The sequence below is a fragment of the Oncorhynchus kisutch genome, linkage group LG13 (genome assembly GCF_002021735.2).
Source record: "Oncorhynchus kisutch isolate 150728-3 linkage group LG13, Okis_V2, whole genome shotgun sequence".
Taxonomy (NCBI): domain Eukaryota; kingdom Metazoa; phylum Chordata; class Actinopteri; order Salmoniformes; family Salmonidae; genus Oncorhynchus; species Oncorhynchus kisutch.
Window position 1 is genome coordinate 44,859,508 of NC_034186.2, and position 23,148 is coordinate 44,882,655.

Here is a 23,148-nt window from a genome sequence, read left to right on the forward strand (position 1 = left end):
TTATCATTAAAACAGGGTTTGTTAGCCAAGAGCTGAGGACGACAACCTGATTGACCAGTGATACATTGTGACAAATCAGAAAAAAAACGGAGCCGAGAAGCCAACAGGGCCAGTCCTGTCACATGACTTGAAGTAATTAAGGCGCTACCTGTTTGGATGGCTCAGATAAACAAGGCCAGCATGCCAGCATGCGATTGGCTGATGAGCTGAAGGGAGGAGGTGGTAATTGAGGCTGTCAGCAAGCTGTCTATGTCAATCAGTCTGACACACACCTACCAACAACTCACAAACACACACCCAGGTAAAGCTCTCTCCTCCATCTCAATCGCTCTGAGACATCTTCTCTACAGCCACACAGTACAGCCACTGAGATAAGGTAAGACAAACATGCAACTTTAAAGATGTAAGAAAGTCAGAGCTAATATACAGTAGGACAGAGCTAATATACAGTAGGACAGAGCTAATATACAGTAGGACAGAGCTAATATACAGTAGGACAGAGCTAATATACAGTAGGACAGAGCTAATATACAGTACATCAAGTTGAAACTGAGGTCTGTCTTCAGTAATCAATGTAACTTGGCAATTACATACTGTATAACTAATTGCTTTTTATGGACTCCACATCGACATTTGGAAATCATTCACAAGTGTGTAGTCCTTGAATGTTCTTTTGTTGCCGTGCTTGGAGATCTCAGCTGTACGCGTTAGTAGGATTCCCCTGAATTATTGACAATGTATATTTGAAAAGGTTATACAATGATTAGATATAATAACAGTAACAGCTACGGTATGTTGTCTTTGTGAAGTTGAGTCATCTTAAGGGGTTAGGCAATAGACCCTTAACTCATTTATTAAATTATGGCCAGTCTGGTCTGTTGTTTTCATGAAATGCCCAACTAAGGTCAGCAGACAGGGATCTGGGTTGTGATGGTTCAATGATCTACGGCTCTCTTCGAGTTAAGTCTGGTACACACTCCAATTAAATAAGTAAAGAGTTTGACAGCCTGGAGTGTGTTTTCCCAGGAAACATCCTTGAAGGGTCACGACCTCATTGATATAGGGAGTCAAACAGGACTCGAAATAGGTCAGATGGGCTGATTAGCCACTGAGTCTAAAGTCAGCAAGAACATCCTTTCACCAATAGGATGAAGAGCTTCTGACATTACCTCCAGTGTTTTGCCACCACTACTGACTGACTTGAAACGCACCTATTTGAACACGGTGTATATCTGGGAATATCCTTATTGTCCGAGTCACAGTAGACAAGCCAATATGCCTTTCTTCTGGCAGATACACTGTAAGGGTGTTGACCCAGCTCTGTACCTGATGTTCCATTTGGACCCGTTCCCATGCAATCTTCCTCATTGACCTGGATTGACTTAACGAAAAGGCCTTTTTAAACGCACCTTCAGAGCATGGCATCTGTTTTGGTGTGGACCGTGGAATATGGGCCTTGGCCAAATCCCGCTTACAAGGTCCTATCATCCAGCCTGCTCCATCAAATCACATGTCTACCCAATTTGTATAATGTTGAGTTGGGCTATCGTTGACGTGATGAATTTGTTGTGGAACCTAAATGTTGGTTTCGTGGAAGAATTGTGTTACTTGGAATAGCTGCACATCTATGATCTAAATGAAAGTAGTGATTATGACCACCTAGCTAGATTAAACACTCAGGGGTAGAAAATGCAATTTTCTCTTAAGGTTTTTGTGGGGTTTTGTGTTTAACCTTTTAAAACCTCTTGACACTCGTCGTGTGGTCCTAATGTGCAGTCACATGGCTCCCCCCCCCCCCCCCACCCCCCCATGTCTGATTGTGGCGTAGCCATTAAATCATAGTGGCTTATTCACTGGATCAGTGGATTAGACGTTAGCATCTGAGCCGAAGGCCAGAGGAAGAACTGCTTAGCTATAGGCTCGCTAGCTGGTTAGCTTCCAAGCACTTTATGCAGATTGGCTCCTATGAGTGGAGTTAGTCAGGGCCTGACTTAATCATTTTGAAGGTTACAGAATAAATCTCGAGTGTGCTTCATTCCATTATTGTTTGTGTATATCTGTTCCTGGTCATGGTAGTGGCAGGCTAGACAGTGGTGGGCTGCTGAATAGTGAAAGGCTACGCCAGTCATCGCTACTTTGCATAGAAGTTCACTATTGTCACAACCGTGCACAGACTTCGACTACCCTATAAGCAGTCTTTGTACAAAGAGAGACAACAATCCATGCTTTGGTTTTGGTTTACCTGGCTGGTGCCACCAAATACTAACTGAAGCATTTTTGTCCAAAAGTTAGTATGTTTTAATTTCATGCCCAAATTATCCCAAAGTGTCTAAAACGGATTGTGTGGCTCAATTAAATTAGTTTAAGATTATTTGTGTAGCAAATGCATTGGTTTTGTAAAAAAAAAAAATCTAAATGTACATCATTTTACAGTACAAACTGTTTTTTCACTGTATCTTTCATTGTATTTCCTCTCTCCCTCTCCAGTGTTATGGAAGGGCCCAGGCCTGTTGTTCTGAGCGGCCCCTCGGGGGCAGGGAAGAGCACTCTTATGAAGATGCTGCTGAGGGATTACGATGGAGTCTTTGGCTTCAGCGTTTCACGTACGTTTGTGCTTCACCCGCCATTTGACTCCTATCCCAATATCCTGTTTGGGAGGAAGTGGGACAGCAGTAGGCCCTATCTGTCCTTACTGTCTCAGCCTTCTCTACCTCTAGGCCACGTTTGTCATAGGACTTTGGTCTGGGTTATTGTATCCCAATTTGTATCCAAGCATAGGCTGTTTGTCATTGGACTTGGGGTGGGATATTCCCGTATACCATCCATGTCCAGTTTAGTTATGGTTGTGCGGATCTGTGTGACACAGGGATGTCCTCTATCTCCATTCCTCTTCTTGCTGGCTGCAAGGAAGACCAATGAAAACAAAAGAACTGGCATACAGTTAGGGTTGTCTGGCATGTCTTTGAATGCACATGAGGTTTAGGTTGTGGATGGCATTCCGTATGACTGGATGTTGATGACGGATGTTGATCATTAATGCTCATTGAATGTGTCCTTACAGATACAACAAGGAGCCCACGTCCAGGAGAGGTAGATGGCAAAGGTACAGTAGCATTCTCTCACTCATAAACACAGATCATGTCTGTGAACCCATCTCAGTCATGTTAGTAATCCCAGATGGATATCAGTGATGCTCTCCAGGCTTTTAATCAAGTTTGGTTTTGTAACTTCTGGTTTTCACTTCTGATTTTGTAACTTAAATGCTGGCTTCAGCAATTAACGACATCATTTCCTCTCCGCTCTATTTGAAGATTACCACTTCTCTAACAGGGAGGCTATGCAGGAGGATATTGACGATGGGATGTACATTGAGAATGCAGAGTTTTCCGGGAACCTGTATGGAACAAGGTAGAGTACATTTTGATAACTTTCTGTTGACATCAAAATGAGTTGCAAAATTCCGGTGACTTCTCAGGTTTTCCAGAAATCTATCCTCTAGCCTAGTCATACTGGAGCATGTGAGGAATAGTCACTGGTGTGAGGTGTCACTCTTACGCTGTCCATATTTATTGTTTAAAAGCCCCCATGTTGTAAACCTACTGTGCAAAACCAGGTGGAAAGATGCATATGTTCTTGTTTCTGCTGTTCAATGGAATTGTGAAACAACGAATGAACATAACTTGTATTTCCTGTTTTCTACATAGCAAGTCTTCTGTAGATGAAGTGCGGGCCAATGGTCTCATCTGCATTCTGGATGTGGACATCCAGGGAGTGAGGAACATCAAGCAAACTGACCTGGACCCTATCTATGTCTCTATCCAGCCCCCCTCTATAGAGATCCTGGTAATGCCCAATTCAGAGTTCAGAGCCGCAATAGTCAGCATGGCCCATTATGAAACATTTAAGAGCCTCATGGAGTATATCAAATGAGGCTCTTAAATGTCACAATGGAACGCAGACTATCATGGCTGAGCGACTGTAAACTCTGCAACAAGTCCACAATCACACAACGCAACGGGTACTACTGTCTATTTTGGCATTCCTCAATGTTCTGTGCTTGGACTGCTATTTTTGGATAAAAGTAGAGACTCAGAGCTAAATGGTATACACTGCAGATGAGGAAGAATGGGAACGTTATTCTGCTTTGAAATTTGATAAACTTTCAACTCCACTTTTTAGAAAATGTCCCTTGAATGATTTGGTACACCTACAATAGCGGCGAGCTCTTCTTTGTCTACACCTATTCAGCATCGTTCACACCCTCTTAAACCTTATCCCCAACCATCTCTTTAAGGAAAATTACCAAAGATTTGGTGGTGGTGAAAGTAGTAGCCTACAATAAGGTAAAACTCCAGGTAAAAATACACTTTATCTAGTCCTTGGCCTATATCCTAATCTGATTTTCAAAGTGTCCAGATAAAAATATAATATAAATATTTTTGTATTATTAGATTATGCTTACCCAGAAACTTGTCTAAATTGATGGGTCATGTGAATGAAATGCTATAATCATCCCCCAGCCACATCTAGCTAAGTGGATGGGTCATTATTGTCTACACATATGTACACATATTCATGAAATATAATCAATGGCTGTAATCTCCCCCAGATACACCTGGCTAACTTGATGGGTCATGTAATCATTCACTTGCGAAAGTGAAGTCTTTTGTTCAGACATGTAGCTAGCTAGCTAGCTAATAAATGAACTATATTCCCAACCCATAGCTACAGTAAAACAATTGGCATAGCTAGCTACCACCCATGAAATGCTTGAGTATGAATTTGCAGGTAGCTAAGGCTAACCAACTAGGTTCAATGTTAGCTAGCTAGCTAACATTAGGCTATAACTAGCAATGCAAATAAATTTCTGAGATACGAATAATATTACTACACATATCATACACGAGTCAGCAAGCTAACATTCGCTAGTACGCTTTAACTTGCAATGAAAACGACTTTCTGACCAAAAACGTATAAAGAACGTAGAAATGTATAAATTCTGAAAATGTAGCTAGACTCTTACCCGTATATATGGATGAATGCTTCACAGAAGCGTGTATTTTCCATTTGGTTTGTAGCTAGCTATAGCTTGTTTGGCCCGTTATTGTGTCAAGTCGGCAGGGTAGCCTAGTTGTTAGAGCGTTGGACTAGTAACCGGAAGGTTGCAAGTTCAAACCCCCGAGCTGACAAGGTACAAATCTGTCATTCTGCCCCTGAACAGGCAGTTAACCCACTGTTCGTAGGCAGTCATTGAAAATAAGAATTTGTTCTTAACTGACTTGCCTAGTTAAATAAAGGTAAAATAAAGTCACTCCAGTCAATTGTGTGCAGAAAGTAACGTCAGTCCTTCACAACCTTTTCCCACTGATCTTTGTCGATAGCGTCTGCTAAATTCGGGGCAACAATGTTGTTGAGGAGTAGCCACACTTTTGCAGTTCTCTATGGCTAACATTGTCTTTCAAAAAAGCCAGGATGATCTACTACACATACTGAGCAGCTCATGTTATAGACAGAAGTGGGCTACATGGCAAACCAATCCGAACTCCTCTCTCAGCATGTCCAACCCATCCATTATCTGAACCAATCATGGCAAGTGGGAAGGTTCCTTCCTTTTTCAGTGGCTAAACCAACTAGGCTTGTAATTGAAAATGTTTATTAGTATTTACAGATGGCATACAAGTTTGTTATTAAAGCACATGAAAGTTCACATGTTCAAGAAGGTATTTCTGCCTCTGTATGTCTGTTCAGCCTTTTGATGGAAAAAAACAACAACATTGAAATGCCTCTTCTGCAAAGTAGTGACGTGTGACATCATGAAACGGATCACATATGCTAGCCCTTGGAAATGTCATCCTTGAGCTAGTGACATGAGTCTCTTGAAATGTATGAATGTACTCTGGAAATGTAGATATTGTAATAGCTTTAGGGACAATTGATGTGTACAGGAAAAGCGTCTGAGGGACAGAAATACGGAGACAGAGGAGAGTCTGCAGAAGCGTCTGGAGGCAGCACGGGTTGACATGGAGCTCAGTAGGACCCCCTTACTGTCCCATATAGACATAGTTGTACTGCAAATCTTTGGAAAATATGGATGGAACCACTAATAATCCGTGCTATGACTTATCACTTTCCTATTTTAGGCAACGAGCCTGGAGTGTTTGACATGCTTATTGTCAATGATGACTTAGAGGAGGCTTATGAGAAGTTGCAAAGTGTTCTTATTGAGGTAAGTCTGAAGAGAGGATGACTGTCTTCATTTAGAATAGGGACAAAGTAGAATTCTCTAAATTTGAGTCAGTCGGTAGTGGTCTCACACAATTTTCTCACATGTTTGTCTCTACAGGAAATTACTAAAGTTCAGTCAACCAAGAAAGAAAGATGCAATTCGTAAGAAGAAGAATTTTGTTATTATGCATATCATAGCCACACATGTCCTATAACAAAATCTTTCATTGTATTCAATCCCTCTCTCCCTTTGCGTCAGTATTATGTCAGGACCCAGGCCTGTTGTAATAAGTGGCCCCTCAGGGGCAGGGAAGAGCACTCTGCTGAAGAAGCTGCTGAAGGACTACAAGGGAGTTTTCGGCTTCAGCGTATCACGTACGTATAGTGTCACCCAACATGTAGTTTCCAGTGGTAGCGGAGCAGGATCTATCCCACTGTCTCAGCCTTATCTAACTACAGGCCGTTTGTCATAGTACTTGGAGTGTGATATTTCTGTAGACCACTCATATTCAAACAATTTTTAACAGTTTAGTTATGGCTGTACTGATTGGTGCGAGACAGGGATATCCACTGTCACCATTTCACTTCTTGATGGCTATCGACTGGATCATGAGGAAGACCACTGAGCACAAAAGAAACGGCATACAGTTAGGGTTGTCTGGCATATCTTTGAATGCTCATCATTGGTTGAGGTTATTGATATCATTCTGTATCATTTATGACATGTATGCTCACAGAATAAGATGGGTGTTACATTTATGCTCACTAAATGTGTCCTTACAGATACAACAAGGGACCCACGTCCAGGAGAGGTAGATGGCAAAGGTACAGTATCATTCTCTTACTCATAAACACAGATCATGTCTGTAAACCCAGAAGGATATTGGTGGTGCTCTCCAGGCCAAGAATGGTGCTGGCCTTCTTACTGTATCTTTAGTAAGAATTTCCTACTGTATGAACGCCAGGCCTCAAATTTTATGTGTGTTGCAGTGCCATGAATGTTGAGTGAGGTGGCAGTTACAGTGCCTTCAGAAAGTATTCACACCCCTTTACTTTTTCCACATTTTACAAAGTGGGAATAAAATTGTCTGACAACAATCTAGACGAAATACCCTGTAATGTCAAAATGGAAGAAAAATTCTAACATTTGTAAAAAATAAAAAAACAATGTATATATTGATAAGTACTCAACCCCCCTGAGTCAATAGATGGTTCAATCACCTTTGGCAGCGATTACAGCTGTGAGTCTTTCTGGATAAGTCTCTAAGAGCTTTGCACACCTGGATTGTGCAATATTTGCACATTATTCTTTAAAAAAGTATTGTCAAGTTCATTGTTGATCATTGTTAGACAGCCATTTTCAAGTCTTGCCATAGATTTTTAAGCAGATTTAAGTCAAAACTGTAACTAGGTCACCCAAAAACATGAAACATTGTCTTGGTAAGGCACCCCAGTGTATATTTGTCCTTGTGTTTTAGATTATAGTCCTGCTGAAAGGTGAATTTGACTCGCAGTGTCTGTTGGAAAGCGGACTGAACCAGGTTTTCCTCTCGGATTTTGCCTGTGTTTAGCTCTATTCTGTTTCTTCTTATCCTTAACTCCCTAGTCCTTGCTGATGACAAGCATAACCATAACATGATGGAGCCACCACCATGCCTGAAAATATGATATAAGAGTGGTACTCAGTGATGTGCTGTGTTGGAAAGTTCCTTCTTTGCCACATTTTTTGCAGTTTTACTTTAATGGATTATTGCAAACAGAAAGCATGTTTTGGAATATATTTATTCTGTACATGCTTCCTTCTTTTCACTCTGCGATTTAGGTTAGTATTTTGGAGTAACTGCAACATTGTTGATCCATCCACAGCCATTAAACTTTGTAACTGTTTTAAAGTCACCAATTCCCTCATGGTGAAATCCTTGAGCTGATTGCTTCCTCTCCGGCAACTAGTTAGGAAGGACGCCTGTATCTTTGTATTGACTGGGTGTATTGATACATTCGAATGTGTAATTAATAAGTTCACCATGCTCAAAGGGGTATTCAATGTCTGTTTTTTTTTTTAAATCTGCAAATAGGTGCCCTAATTTGTGAGGCATTGGAAATCCTCCCTGGTCTTTCTGGTTGAATCTGTGTTTGACATTTACTGCTAGACTGAGGGACCTTAAAGATAAGTGTATGTGTTGCATACAGAGATGAGGTAGTCAATAACAAAAATACATTTGCCATAACAAAAGAGTTGAATACCTATTGACATTTCATTTTTTCATTTTTCATTAATTTGTTAAAATATTTAAAAATATGATTCCACTTTGACATTATGGGGTATTGTGTGTAGTCCAGTGATACAAAATATCAATGTAATTTTCAATTCAGGCTGTTTCACAACAAAAAAATCCAAGTGGTTGAATACTTTCTGAAGGCTCTGTATCTGCAAAACAATTGTTATATTTCTGCATAGACTATTAGTGTTCGGACAGCTCGCTGAAAAGCCAAAAGTGGCCTCCCGGGTGGTGCAGGGGTCTAGGGCACTGCATCGCAGTGCTAGCTGTGCCACCAGAGACTCTGGGTTTGAGCCCAGGCTCTGACGCAGCCAGCCCGCGACCGGGAGGTCCATGGGGCGACGCACAATTGGCCTAGCGTTGTCCGGGTTAGGGAGGGTTTGGCCGGTAGGGATATCCTTGTCTCATCACACACTAGTGACTCCTGTGGCAGGCTGGGTGCTAACAAGGTCGCCAGGTGCACTGTGTTTCCTCCAACACATTGGTGCGGCTGGCATCTGGATTGGATGTGCGCTGTGTTAAGAAGCAGTACGGCTTGGTTGGGTTGTGTTTCGGAGGACGCATGGCTTTTGACCTTCGTCTCTCCCGATCCCGTATGAGAGTTGTAGCGATGAGACAAGATAGTAACTACTAACAATTGGATACCACAAAATTGGGGAGAAAAGGGGGTCAAATAAAAAAAATAAAAGCCAAAAATGATGTTTTCCATCATACATAAGTATAACTAAAGACAGAAAACAGTAGAATGACATAAACTCAGCAAAAAAGAAATGTCCTCTCACTGTCAATTGCGTTTTTTTTCAGCAAACTTAACATGTGTAAATATTTGTATGAAAATAAGATTCAACAACTGAGACATAAACTGAACAAGTTCCACAGACATGTGACTAACAGAAATGGAATAATGTGTCCCTGAACAAAGTGTGTGTTTGGGGGGGGAGTCAAATTCAAAAGTAACAGTCAGTATCTGGTGTGGCCACCAGCTGAAATCTCCTCCTCATGGACTGCACCAGATTTGCCAGTTCTTGCTGTGAGATGTTACCCCACTCTTCCACCAAGGCACCTGCAAGTTCCCGGACATTTCTGGGTGGAATGGCCCAAGCCCTCACCCTCCGATCTAACAGGTCCCAGACGTGCTCAATGTGATTGAGATCCGGGCTCTTCGCTGGCCATGGCAGAACACTGACAATCCTGTCTTGCAGGAAATCACACACAGTACGAGCAGTATGGCTGGTGGCATTGTCATGCTGGAGGGTCATGTCAGGATGAGCCTGCAGGAAGGGTACCACATGAGGGAGGAGAAAGGCTTCCCTGTAACGCACAGCATTGAGATTGCCTGCAATGACAACAATCTCAGTCCGATGCTGTGACACACCACCCCAGACCATAACGGACACTCCACCTCCAAATCGATTCCGCTCCAGAGTACAGGCCTCGGTGTAACGCTCATTCCTTTGACGATAAACGCGAATCCGACCATTACCCCTGGTGAGACAAAACCACGACTCGTCAGTGAAGAGATCTTTTTTTTGGTCCAGTGATGGTGGGTTTGTGCCCACAGGCAACATTGTTGCCGGTGATGTCTGGTGAGGACCTGCCTTACAACAGGCCTACAAGCCCCCAGTCCAGCCTCTCTCAGTCTATTGCGGACAGTCTGAGCACTGATGGAGGGATTGTGCGTTCCTGGTGTAACTCGGGCAGTTGTTGTTGCCATTCTGTACCTGTCCTGCTGATGTGATGTTCGGATGTACCGATTCTGTGCAGGTCTTGTTACGCGTGGTCTGCCACTGCGAGGACAATCAGCTGCCCGTCCTGTCTCCCTGTAGCGCTGTCTTAGGCGTCTCACAGTACGGACATTGCAATTTATTGCTCTGGCCACATCTGCAGTCCTCATGCCTCCATGCAGCATGCCGAAAGCACGTTCACGCAGATGAGCAGGGATCCTGGGCATCTTCTTTTGGTGTTTTTCAAGGTCAGTAGAAAGGCCTCTTTAGTGTCCTAAGTTTTCATAAACTTAATTGCCTACCATCTGTAAGCTGTTAGTGTCTTAACGACCGTTCCACTGGCGCATGTTCATTAATTTTTTATGGTTCTTTGAACAAGCAAGGGAAACAGTATTTTAAACCCTTTACAATGAAGATCTGTGAAGTTATTTGGATTTTTATGAATTATTAAGACAGGGTCCTTTTTTGCTGAGTTTATATCAGAGATATATTACTAGACTCTTAAGACATTTAGCCTAATTGTAAACAACTATCATATGAAATTGCCCACAAACTGTCAAGTATATACAGTACCAGTCAAACATTTGGACACACCTACTCATTCAAGGGTTTTTCTTTATTTCTACTATTTTATACATTGTAGAACAATAGTGAATACATCAAAACTATGAAATAACACCTATGGAATCTTTTAGTAACCAAAAAGTGTTAAACAAATCAAAATATATTTTAGATTCTTCAAAGTAGCCACCCTTTGCCTTGATGACAGCCTTGCACACTCTTGGAATTCTCTCAACCAGCTTTATGAGGAATGCTTTTCCAACAGACTTGAAGGAGTTCCCACATATGCTGAGCACTTATTGGCTGCTTCTCCGTCGAACTCATCCCAAAACCATCTCAATTGGGTTGAAGTCGGGTGATTGTGGAGGCCAGGTCATCTGAGTCAGAAGAATGGTGCCGAAGGAGATGGCTGCCGTTTTACGTAACCAATTGTGCTATTTTGTATGTTTTTTTGCATTATTTGCAACTTATTTTGTACGTAATGTTTCTGCCACCGTGTCTTATGACCGAAAAGATTGTCAAGACATCAGGATATTACTCACCCTGTACTGGAGGAATAGTTTTTATTCAATGAGTCAGATGGGATGGATTTACTTCAGACGCCCGACAAGGCCCTCATCCCCGTCATTCGCAGGAGAAAGAATCAGAGGTATCGAGGATGAAGGTCCGGGTGCCTTGTAAGGATCTGTCGCCGAGAGGGTAATCTACCTTTTACCATCGGTCCTATTAGCCAATGTATAATCAATCGACAATAAAATAGACTAACTACAATCATGTATATCCTACCAAAGGGACATCAAAAACTGTAAAACGTATGTTTCGTCTTGGCTGAACGACGAAATGAATAACATACAGCTGGCGGGGTTTAAGGTTTTTCAGCAGGATAGAACAGCAGCCTCTGGTAAGACAAGGGGTGACGGTCTATGTATATTTGTAAACAACAGCTGGTGCATGAAATCTAAGGAAGTCTTGAGGTTTTGCTTGCCTATGGTAGAGTATCTCACGATAAGCTGTAGACCACACTATTTACCAAGAGAGTTTATCAATATTTTCCATGGCTGTCTATATACCACCACAAACCGATGCTGGCACTAAGACAGCACTCAATGAGCTGTATAAGTCCATAAGCAAACAGGAAAATGCTCATCCAGAGGCGGCACTACTAGTGGCTGGGGACTTTAATGCAGGGAAACTCAAATCTGTTTGACCCAATTTCTACCAGCATGTTAAATGTGCAACCAGAGGGAAAACAAATCTAGACCACCTTTACTCCACACACTGTCACGCCTTGGTCTTAGTAGTTTGTGTTTTCTTTAATTATTTGTTCAGGCCAGGGTGTGACATGGGGTTATTGTATTGTCTTATTGGGTTTTTTGTAGGCATTGGGATTGTGGTTGAGTAGGGGTGTGTCTAGTATAGGCTTGGCTGCCTGAGGCGGTTCTCAATCAGAGTCAGGTGATTCTCGTTGTCTCGGATTGGGAACCGTATTTAGGTAGCCTGAGTTTCACTTTGTATTTCGTGGGTGATTGTTCCTGTCTCTGTGTAGTTTCACCAGATAGGCTGTAATTAGGTTTCACGTTCCGTTTGTTGTTTTGTATTTTTGTATAGTTATTTAATGTGTCACTTTTCCATTAAAGTCATGAGTAACCACCACGCTGCATTTCGGTCCTCTCTTTCTACAAACGAAGAACGCCGTTACACACACAGAGATGTGTACAAAGCTCTCCCTCGCCATCCATTTGGCAAATCTGACCATAATTCTATCCTCCTGATTCCTGCTTACAAGAAAAAAACTAAAGCAGGAAGCACCAATGACTAACATTGGTGGGGCCTCAAGCTTAATGATTAGCTTATAAGGTTACTATGGTGTTGAATGCTGAGCTATAGTAATTGAACAGCATTCTTACATAGGTATTCCTCTTGTCCAGATGGGATAAGGCAGTGTGCAGTGTGATGGCGATTGTATCATCTGTGAACCAATTAGGGCAGAAAACAAATTGATGTGAGTCTAGGGTGACCGGTAAGGTGGAGGTGATCTGATCCTTGACTAGTCTCTCAAAGCACTTCATGATTACAGAAGTGAGTGTTACGTCATTTACTTCAGTTACCTTTGCATTCTTGGGTACAGGAACAATGGTGGCCATCTTGAAGCATGTGGGGACAGCAGACTGGGATAAGGAGAGACTGAATATGTCCATAAACACACCAGCCAGCTGGTCTGCAGGAGGCAGCTAGAGATGCCTTCTGGGCCTGCAGCCTTGCGAGGGTTAGCACGCTTAAATGTCTTACTTATGTCAGCCACAGAGAAGGAGAGCCCTCAGTTCTCGGTAGTTGGCCTCGTCGGTGATGCTGTGTTATCCTCAAAGCAGGAGAAGAACGTGTTTAGCTTGTCTGGCAGCAAGATGTTGGTGTCCACGTGTGGGGGCACCGGTTAGTCAAGGTAATATGTATATGTAGGTAGAGTTATAGTGACTATGCATAGATAACACACAGAGTAGAAGCAGCGTAAAAGAGGGGCCTGATTCACGCTGTCTCCTCTGAACAGTTGATGTTGAGATGTGTCTGTCACTTGAACTCACAAGCATTTATTTGGTCTGCAATTTCTGAGGCTGGTAACTCTAATGAACTTATCCTCTGCAGCAGAGGAAACTCTTTTCCTGTAGCGGCCCTCATGAGAGCTTGATGGTTTTTGCGACTGCACTTGAAGAAACTTTCAAAGTTCTTGACATTTTCCGCATTGACTGTCATTTCTCTTTGCTTATTTCAGCTGTTATTTCCATGATATGGACTTGGCTTTTACCAAATAGGGCTATCTTCTGTATACCAGCTCTGATTTTTATCGCACAAATGTCACCATTCCGATTTGTTTTTTTGTGCGGACGCCTTGTGCCGCATCCGTCACCGCAGGTGAATATCTCATGAAGCTGGATGCAAGAATGCCAGGAGTGTGCAAAGTTGTCATCAAGGCAAAGGGTGGCAATCTTTTGAACACTTTTTTTCTTACTACATGATTCAGTGTGTTATTTCATAGTTTTGATGTCTTCTACAATGTATAAAATAATAAAATAAAGAAAAACCCTTGAATGAGTAGGTGTGTCCAAACTTTTGACTGGTATTGTATATATATATATATATATATGAAAAAATCTTAAACCTACTACTTCCAGGTTTTTCGGGAGTCCCATAGGGCGGCGCACAATTGGCCCAGTGCCGTCCGGGTTAGGGGAGGGTTTGTCCGGGGTAGGCCGTCAATGTAAAATAAGAATTTGTTCTTAACTGACTTGCTAAGTTAAATAAAAGGTTAAAAAAAATGGACTCTTCCACTCTTTCAATACCCTTTTTGCCCTTTTTGTGCCTACACACCCCCTCTTCTCCCACTCTACTACTGACACTGAAGCTCCAATGCTTCTTACTCCCAAGCGAACTGCACCAATGGCTCTCCCAAGTATCCCCCTGTAAGATACAGGGATATAAATCTTTGTTTATGCTTTTTTTTTTCTCCGTAGGCCTGTTCGGTCTGCCTATGCTTCTGGGGGCTATGTTACTGCCCGTAGCAGACGTCCTATCTTCTGTTTCATCCGCAGGTGTAGCTATCCTCCTAATTTAGGCTTCTATTGAACCACACCTAAATGTGATTCATAAAAACATTACCAAGAGAGAGTGATGGGGGTTACTTTCATATTTCAAGTACAGAGTGACCAAACACCAAGGGCTTAATAGTCATGGAAAGTACTCAGTCTATTATTCAAAGGAATACAAATGCCAGTTTGCACTTTGGAGTAAAAAGCATTTGAAATTAGCCCCCTGTAATTCCTCAGTAGTGGATCCCCTCTCCAGACCCAAAGAGAGAAGTCTTCAAACCCATAAAATGTCTGTTTTGTACCCATCATTAGCATTCCAACATTTTGTTGAAATTGATAGGCTTCATGGTACAGCCGTTTTTTTAATATAGCTCCAGTTCAGTAATTACACAGAAACTGCACCACCATGACAGTGAGCTTGTTGGAATCAGTCTGTGATAGTTTACTTCCCCCCCCCTATACGTTCATTGTCTATTTTTCATTAATCATTTAAATCATTTTCACTTTCATCCATTGAAATCCTCTATCCATCTACCTTTTACCTGGACACATTGTAATGTGCTGGGATTCATTCTGAACAAACCTGTAATGTTGTGATGCTATATGTGTATGTGTTGACGTCAGTGGCTCTAGGTTCAATATGAGTGTTGTTGTCCCTGTAAATGTGATCGTGACAAGGTTGTCCTGTGTTACCTACAGAGTTCTCCCCACTGTGTTAGATCCACTGTGATGTTGTGGAGGAATAAGATAATCACAATGGTAGGGACACAGTAATGTGTAGTGATGTGAATGCTAATGTCCCTGTCTACCCATACTTGTCCTTGCATTCTTTCTATAAAACATTTTCTAGTGCCTGATTACTAATCAATATAAATGTATTGTACCCTGTGAACTTACCCACAGTTGTTTTGAGAGAACTCCATCCAGGCTGACTGATGACTAACCTCGTCTTCTTTTCTCCTGTACGTTTCAAGATTACCACTTCACAAACAGGAAGGCTATGCAGGAGGATATTGACAAGGGAGAATTCATTGAGACTGATGAGTTTTCGGGCAATCTGTACGGAACAAGGTAGAGTATATTTTCGGGAACTTTCTGTTGGCACCGAAATGTCTTATAGTATGAATCAGTGATAGTTGTGGAAAGATATATCATTTCTAGTTTGTTTTAGTGAAATCGTGGATGCAATGAAGAAACATAGCTATTTTATTTGTTTTCTCCACAGTAAGAGTGCTGTACAGGACGTGAGGGCCAAGGGCCTCATTTGTATCTTGGACGTGGATATCGCAGGAGTGAGACACATCAAGGAGACTAACCTGGACCCAATCTACATCTCTATCCAGCCCCCCTCTATTGAGGTCCTGGTAAGAGTCCACAACCATACATTCCACAGGGTTCTTCCACAGCAGGGATCCGCAACAGGTGACAAATTTGGCCCCTAAGCGATTTTTATTTGGCCCCCCAAAGTTTTAAGTAAAAAAATAAGAAAACATATGTTGTTTGACCAAGAAGACTGTTAAATCACTAGGAATTCAACAAAAAAATAAGTCATTCATGAATCCTGTTCCCTAGTATTCCTATGAATAAATTGATAAATATGTGATTATGAAATTATGTTATTGTGAAATACATAATATCTTTGAGCTTATTTGTGGTCTGTTTGTAGTGTACAAATGATTATGTTCTGGCCCGCTGACCATTCGCTCCGAAAGGAAGCAGCCCGCGTCTGAATCTAGTTGCCTACCTCTCTGCTACTGTATAAACTGTCATTGTTTTTGGGGACCATTGATATGGACAGGAAGAACGTCTGAGGGGTAGAGCGACGGAGACAGAGGAGAAAATACAGAGCCGCCTGGAAGAAGCCCGGACTGACATGGAGGAGTGTAGGTCCCCCATACTATCCTGTGTTAACTGGTTTTAAGATGACACATGCTTGAGGGATGGGATTTGAACTAAGGATAGGTCCATTGCATGATTTGAGTAGTATTTCCATATTTGTTTCTTCACTATTTTAGGCAACGAGCCTGGATTGTTTGACATTGTCATTGTCAACAGCGACTTGGATGAGGCCTATGAGAAGTTGCAAAGTGTTCTTAAGGAGGTGAGTCTGAAAAGTGGATGATTGTCTAAAGAGTGGATGGAGGAGTTGTTGATGACGCGATGTCCACGTTGGACAAGAATCATTTTTGTACTGAGGTTCTGTAAACACACTTTATATTCTCATATCTGTCTCAACAGGAAATGTCGGATGTGATTCTGATGAAGGCCTTTCAAGGCCAAACCTGCTATTTAATTTCATTTTAATAGTGTTTATTGGTAATTACACAATTGGAACAAGGACTTTGTAATTACAAATGCACTCGCTGAAGGTAATTCCACACAAATCCACTCGCTGAATGAAGGCAATTCCACGTGTGTAGTGACTCATAATCTATTTTATGTAGTTATTTTATTACACAACGTCCTTGATCCAGTATGCAACTAATATGTTTTGTAATTATCCTTTTGGAAGTCACCTGTGTATTACCATGTCAAGAACTCCAACCCCAAATGTGTAAATGAGGCGACATGAGGCATAACCCTTTTGGTTACTTTGTACTATGTCACAACATTTGACAACCAACTTTGTAATTGCAATGTTGTTATAAAGGATATACACATGTATTTACAATGTATTTACCCAAGAGCAAGCAACTTAATATGTAGTTACCGTTTTTGGAAAGGGTAAGACCTGCTTTGATTTTGTTAACCTGGCCACTATCTCCTCATGATAACTTTTTAGCGCTTATGGCATACAACCAATTCAAAATATTCATAAAGGAACTTTTTAGATGCACAATTGAAGACACAGATTTGTACATTGTTTACAATGTTTGTTTTTGACAATGTAATGTAGCTACAGGCCTAGCTACTCGTCTACAGCATTGTATTAAATGAGATTGGTTTTGAATATGAATCTTTATTAAATCCATTAAAGGCCCAGTGCAGTCAAACTTCTGTTTTTTTCCTGTGTTTTGTATCATTTTGCACAGCTGATGAAACTAACACTGTAAAAAGTTTGAAAAAAATGTGATCAGTGTTATGTCCCGGTAGCTGCTGGTTGAAAATACAACGTATACAGGATCTTCTATTCGGCAGGTTTTGCATGGATGGATTTCTTTGGCCTGCCACATGAGATCACAAGGCAAAATACTTTAATAGACCTATAACAAAGAGACTTTGTAACTATATAGTAATTCAAAAAGGTTTACTTCACTCTACCTTAAGTTGCTTGCTCTTGGGTAAGCACATTGTAAATACATGTGCAACCTTCGTGACAACATTCTTCTAACCGTAACATTTGATCAGTGGGGATCTGTGAGAAAAAGCCTTCAGAAAAGGTCTAAGGATGTGTAAAATGATGTGTTCTTTTTAAAAATTAAAATTTAAATATTTTTTTCAATCATTTAAATTATATTCTGATTTCACCTCTTCAGTTTGTGTTGGAAAGGGAAGGGTTAAACACGGAAGAGAAAAAAAGGTCCAGTCGGGATTCTTCTTTGGTGGTCTCCGGGGAGACAAATCTAGCTAGCTAAATCAGCCATTGGCGAGGCCCTCAGACACTAGACCGCATGTTAATTAATTAATTCAATCTTTATTTAACTAGGAAAGTCAGTTAAGAACAAATTCTTATTTACAATGACGGCCTATCCTGGCCAAACCCTAACCCAGATGACGCTGGGCCAATTGTGTGCCGCCCTATGGGACTCCCAATCACAGCCGGTTGTGATACATCCTGGAATCGAACCAGAGTCTGTAGTGACTCCAATAGCACTGAGTTGCAGTGCCTTAGACCGCTGTGACACTCAGGAGCCCCTATATATGAATGACAAAGCAATCATCACGTGACACCATTACTTCCTATGTGAAGACTTAATAGCACATTGAAACCAATTGAAGCAGTTTGAGCTACTCCAGGAAGTGAAGTTGCAGGCTAGCTCAGTGCTGCACCCTCTCATTGAGTAACTTAAGTTGAAGGCCTACTGTTTTCAAATGATCATCATTTGGTGAGTGGCACTGTCTCTATCAGCTGCTGTTAGCTATCTCGCTGAAAATATTTCCTGCTAAACATGTTGCGTTTAAACTTTAGATCACCAGTTATTCTGTGTGCTGAACGTGATAAAATATTTCTGCAATGGAAAGTAATAGTTGTGCATTTCAAAGGAATGGGTTGATTTTTAACAGTATGCTGTGTGTAAATGCTCTCTTTCTTTATGCCATGTCTATGTGTTTTCCAAAAATGTCTCTCTCCTATTTGATGTGTCACTGTTGTCACCACTAGGCTATTGGTGATAGTGATGGTGTTAGGCTACCACAGGTTGTTTTAAGCAGTTGTTGTTGCTGGTCGCATTATTCCATGCTGAGTGTGTGAGTGACAGCCCGATGCTGGCTCAGGCTTGTTTGGTTGATTAATGATGTCATCAAGAAGTATTGCTACTCCTACATTAGAGCTAGATGTATTGTTGTGGGCATGAAGGGCCCAATCCCAGGAATGTACAGTATTCCTTTCCTAGGCACTTCTCAGTATTTGGTATACAAGCTTACCTTTTTTCAGTCGCCTAACTTGCTCTGAATACATTTCATTCAACCACTGAAAACCAGCCCACTTACTGGCAAACAGATTTTCTTGTGGAGTTTTCATTCAATGGGGGTTTCAGTACATTTATCTCAAGTCATCTGTTTAAATACGGTATACCTTTCGTTTGAATTCTGTCGACAGAATCAAGAGACCAAATATATTGAGAGAGCAGGTTCAGAATATAGGGATCAATGGAGAAAAAAATGCCATCTATGCATATTAATCTCTGTTTCAGGACCAACTGGTAGATTTTAAAATAGTTGGATATTGTAGATTATTTAGGCAATTTAAAAAAATGAAAGTAGGTAGACTATGAATAAAATACTGACTGTGTCTCCAGATAGTGGCAAATATTTAACATGATACACATTTTAAAATAAAATGGAGAAAAGCCTGGGCATATGATCAAAACATTCTAAAGTGAAGTCATCAACCCGCCAGGTTCAGCCCTACAGAAGCCTATACATAGCTTGGGTCTCCAAATGTAATTCATGCAAATTATGAGGGCATTCAATTATAATTCTGAATAACGGGGCTGCAGTACATGCCATGTTGATATGATGTTCAGTTTACTTCCATATGGCTGGTTTCACATTCATCTCCAGGCATCATAGTGAAAAATACAATCCACTTCTCCATTTACCTAACTCTTATCAATAGCTCTTATCAATGTATAAATTACAGTGCATGGAGAAGGCTTTTATTTGTATCTTGGAACCAGCAGGTTTTCGCTCTACCTTATTCCTGGTTTCCTCGTGAATCACAAATGACTTGCTAACGTTAGCTAGGCTAGGGGTTAGGGTTAGGGCTAAGTTTATGAGTTAGGTTAAAGGGTTAAGGTTAGGCTCAGGTAAAGGGTTAGCTAAAGGGTTAAGTTAAGGGTTAGCTAAGATGCTAAGTAGTTGCAAAGTAGCTAAAAAGTAGTAAGTCGTTGAAAAGTTGCTAAAATGCTAAAGTTGTCCGCGATGAGATTCAGATTCGAAAACTTTGGGTTGCTAGATGTTCGCTTTATACGCTTTTTTGCCTTAAGTAATCATCTGTCTTACAGCATGTAAACATACGACATGTAACATATACTAAATGGATTGTCGTCTCGGATTTACATACAGAATAGTATGAAATGTCTTGAGACCAGGTTGTTATTTGAACTCCACCTCAAACCAATAGTGGGTGAATAGCAAGATATACTCATGCTTAAATTCAAGGCCAGAATATTCATAGAGAAGGAAAGGCTGGATAAAAAGGGAATAACGTTCTATTTACACACTCTAAACTCCAGTAGGAATCGGGGCCTAAGTGATGAAGTTACAGTTATTTTTCTTGATTTTTCAGTTTGAGATTTTGAAAGATTACCAGGTCATAGTCTACTAAGATCCACATATCAAGACCATGTCAACCCCTGAGACTACCCGGTGATTTGGTTTTACTGACCCTTTGTAGTTACATGTAGCAATGTTACGCGTTTAGATTGGAGTTCATAACATGGTAATACACAGGTGACCTCCAAAAGTGTAACTACAAAACATATTAGTTACACACTGGAACAAAGAAATGTGTAATAACATAAAATAGAACACAGGTAAATACCTTCAACAGGTAAATGACAGTCTGTGTTCCAGTTGTGTAATAACCTATACTGATAAACTCTTACTATGTTATCACATCACACGTCGTATGTAACTGTTTTTTCTACAGTTATTGCTTTGTAGTTACACATTTATAGGGGCATCTTAAATTATGGTACAGTGTTACCCAAGTTGGCAATTGTGTGCGAGAGTTGTGCCTTTTCCTTCCTAAGGCCATACAGATTTTATTAAATGTTTCACAGATGACATTTTTTGAAAATTGAGGCAAAAAGCGAATGGAAAAAGCAAGTGTGCCTTTAAAAAAAAAAATACTATAGCGACCTTAGCCCAACACTTACCGACCCAATCAAGTCTCTTGGTGAGGCTAACCTCTTGGTGAGGCTAAAAGAGGCATTGTTCAGCCATTATCTGAGAGGAAGTTGTGTACCTCTTTACTGAAAGATTGAGGCCATATTTTTCATATAATCTTGCAATTTTTCCTGTACAAATTTTACATTTTTCAGATTTTTATTTTATTTTTGAGATAAGTAAAGAGGGTAATCACATTTAATTACATTTGTATGGCCTAATGCTCATAATTTGTCCATAATTCTACTCCTCTCCTCAACAGGAAATAACAAAAGTTCAGGAGGTCATCAAGTCATAATGAGCTACAGTAAACAGTGTCCCAGTCTTCCTCTTGCCTGGTACTTTACGGGAGATATGAAGACTTTTACTCCAGCATGAACTACACCATCTATGATACTGCATCAACACTGAAACACAATAAGATCCACTCCCCTGAGACATCAGCAGATTTAGCCACATAAAGAACTGTTCTGAGCGTTGCAGAGAAACATACAATATGCATCTGAGACCAGGGGTTGGAACTGGTTCGAGAAACAGAATCAGAACGAAAGTGATCTGTACTGTTCCGGAACAGAACCGTTATTTTAAAAGCAAGGAAACCACTTGAAAAAACGGTTAATAATGTTATTTAACATTTCTGACATTTTTATAATAATGGTTCTGTTCAAAACGAAACAATTGAAAAACAATTTTGCTTCCAACACCTGCCTAGGACTCAAGAAGATTGTCTTACATTCTTAGAGTCAATAGATCATGAGAAATGGGTAAGGGAATGGGACATTTGATAGGTACAGTTGAAGTCGGAAGTTTACATACACTTAGGTTGGAGTCATTAAAACTAGTTTTTCAACCACTACCCAATTTTTTGTTAACAAACTATAGTTTTGGCAAGTCGGTTAGGACATCTACTTTGTGCATGACAAGTAATCTTTCCAACAATTGTTTGCCGACAGATTATTTCACTTATAACTGTATCACAATTCCAGTGGGTCAGAAGTTTAAAAGCACTAAGTTGACTGTGCCTTTAAAGCTAGGAAAATTCCAGAAAATGATGTCTTTAGAAGCTTCTGATAGGCTAATTGACATCATTTAAGTCAATTGGAGTCTATGGATGTATTTCAAGGCCTACCGTCAAGCTCAGTGCCTCTTTGCTTGACATCATGGGGAAATCAAAAGAAATCAGCCAAGAACTCAGAAACAAATTGTAGACCTCCACAAGTCTGGTTCATCCTTTGGAACAATTTCCAAATGTCTGAAGGTACCACGTTCATCTGTACAAACAATAGTACGCAAGTATAAACACCATGGGACCACGCAGCCGCCATAGTGCTCAGGAAGGAGACGCGTTCTGTCTCCTAGAGATGAACGTACTTTGGTGCGAAAAGTGCAAATCAATCCCAGAACAACAGCAAAGGACCTTGGGAAGATGCTGGAGGAAACAGGTACAAAAGTATATCAACATAACCTAAAAGGCCGCTCAGCAAGGAAGAAGCCACTGCTCCAAAACTGCCATAAAAAAGCCGGACTACGGTTTGCAACTGCACATGGGGACAAAGATCATACTTTTTGGAGAAATGTCCTCTGGTCTGATGAAACAAAAAAAGAGCTGTTTGCCATAATGACCATCATTATGTTTGGAGGAAAAAGGTGGAGGCTTGCAAGCCGAAGAACACCATCCCAACCGTGAAGAACGGGGATGGCAGCATCATGTTGTGGGGGTGCATTGCTGCAGGAGGGACTGGTGTACTTCACAAAATAGATGGCATCATGAGAAGGGAAATTATGTGGATATATTGAAGCAACATCTCAAGACATCAGTCAGGAAGTTAAAGCTTGGTCCCAAATGGGTCTTCCAAATGGACAATGACCCCAAGTATACTTCCAAAGTTGTGGCAAAATGGCTTAAGGACAACAAAATCAAGCTATTGGAGTGGCCATCACAATCATATAGAACATTTGTGGGCAGAACTGAAAAAGCGTGTGCGAGCAAGGAGGCCTACGAACCTGACTGAGTTACACCAGCTCTGTCAACTTATTGTGGGAAGATTGTGGAAGGCTAACCGAAACGTTTGACTCAAGTTAAACAATTTAAAGGCAATGCTACCAAATACTAATTGAGTGTATGTAAACTTCTGACCCACTGGGAATGCGATGAAAGAAATAAAAGCTCAAATATATAATCATCTCTACTATTATACTGACATTTCACATTCTTAAAAGAAAGTG

The 23,148-nt window shown here is 40.9% G+C and overlaps 1 protein-coding gene across 4 annotated transcripts; it reads left to right on the top strand.

Annotated features, from left to right (window-relative positions):
- Positions 1-265: 265 nt before the first annotated feature.
- On the top strand, positions 266-21,796 carry LOC109902937 (guanylate kinase-like). Of its 4 annotated transcripts, none has more exons than XM_031786363.1 (16): positions 266-376; positions 2,488-2,603; positions 3,062-3,103; positions 3,312-3,408; positions 3,705-3,843; positions 5,946-6,030; positions 6,141-6,226; positions 6,344-6,387; positions 6,485-6,600; positions 7,009-7,050; positions 14,296-14,373; positions 15,345-15,441; positions 15,596-15,734; positions 16,169-16,253; positions 16,386-16,471; positions 21,185-21,796. In XM_031786363.1, the coding sequence occupies exons 2-16, from the start codon at positions 2,492-2,494 to the stop codon at positions 21,218-21,220; spliced, it is 1,284 nt and encodes a 427-aa protein (XP_031642223.1). In that variant the 5' UTR covers positions 266-376; positions 2,488-2,491; the 3' UTR covers positions 21,221-21,796. The 4 variants fall into 4 exon arrangements, with proteins under 4 accessions (XP_031642223.1, XP_031642222.1, XP_031642225.1 ...); XM_031786362.1 differs by lacking the exon at positions 21,185-21,796 and adding an exon at positions 16,609-17,539; XM_031786365.1 differs by lacking the exon at positions 14,296-14,373.
- Positions 21,797-23,148: the final 1,352 nt, after the last annotated feature.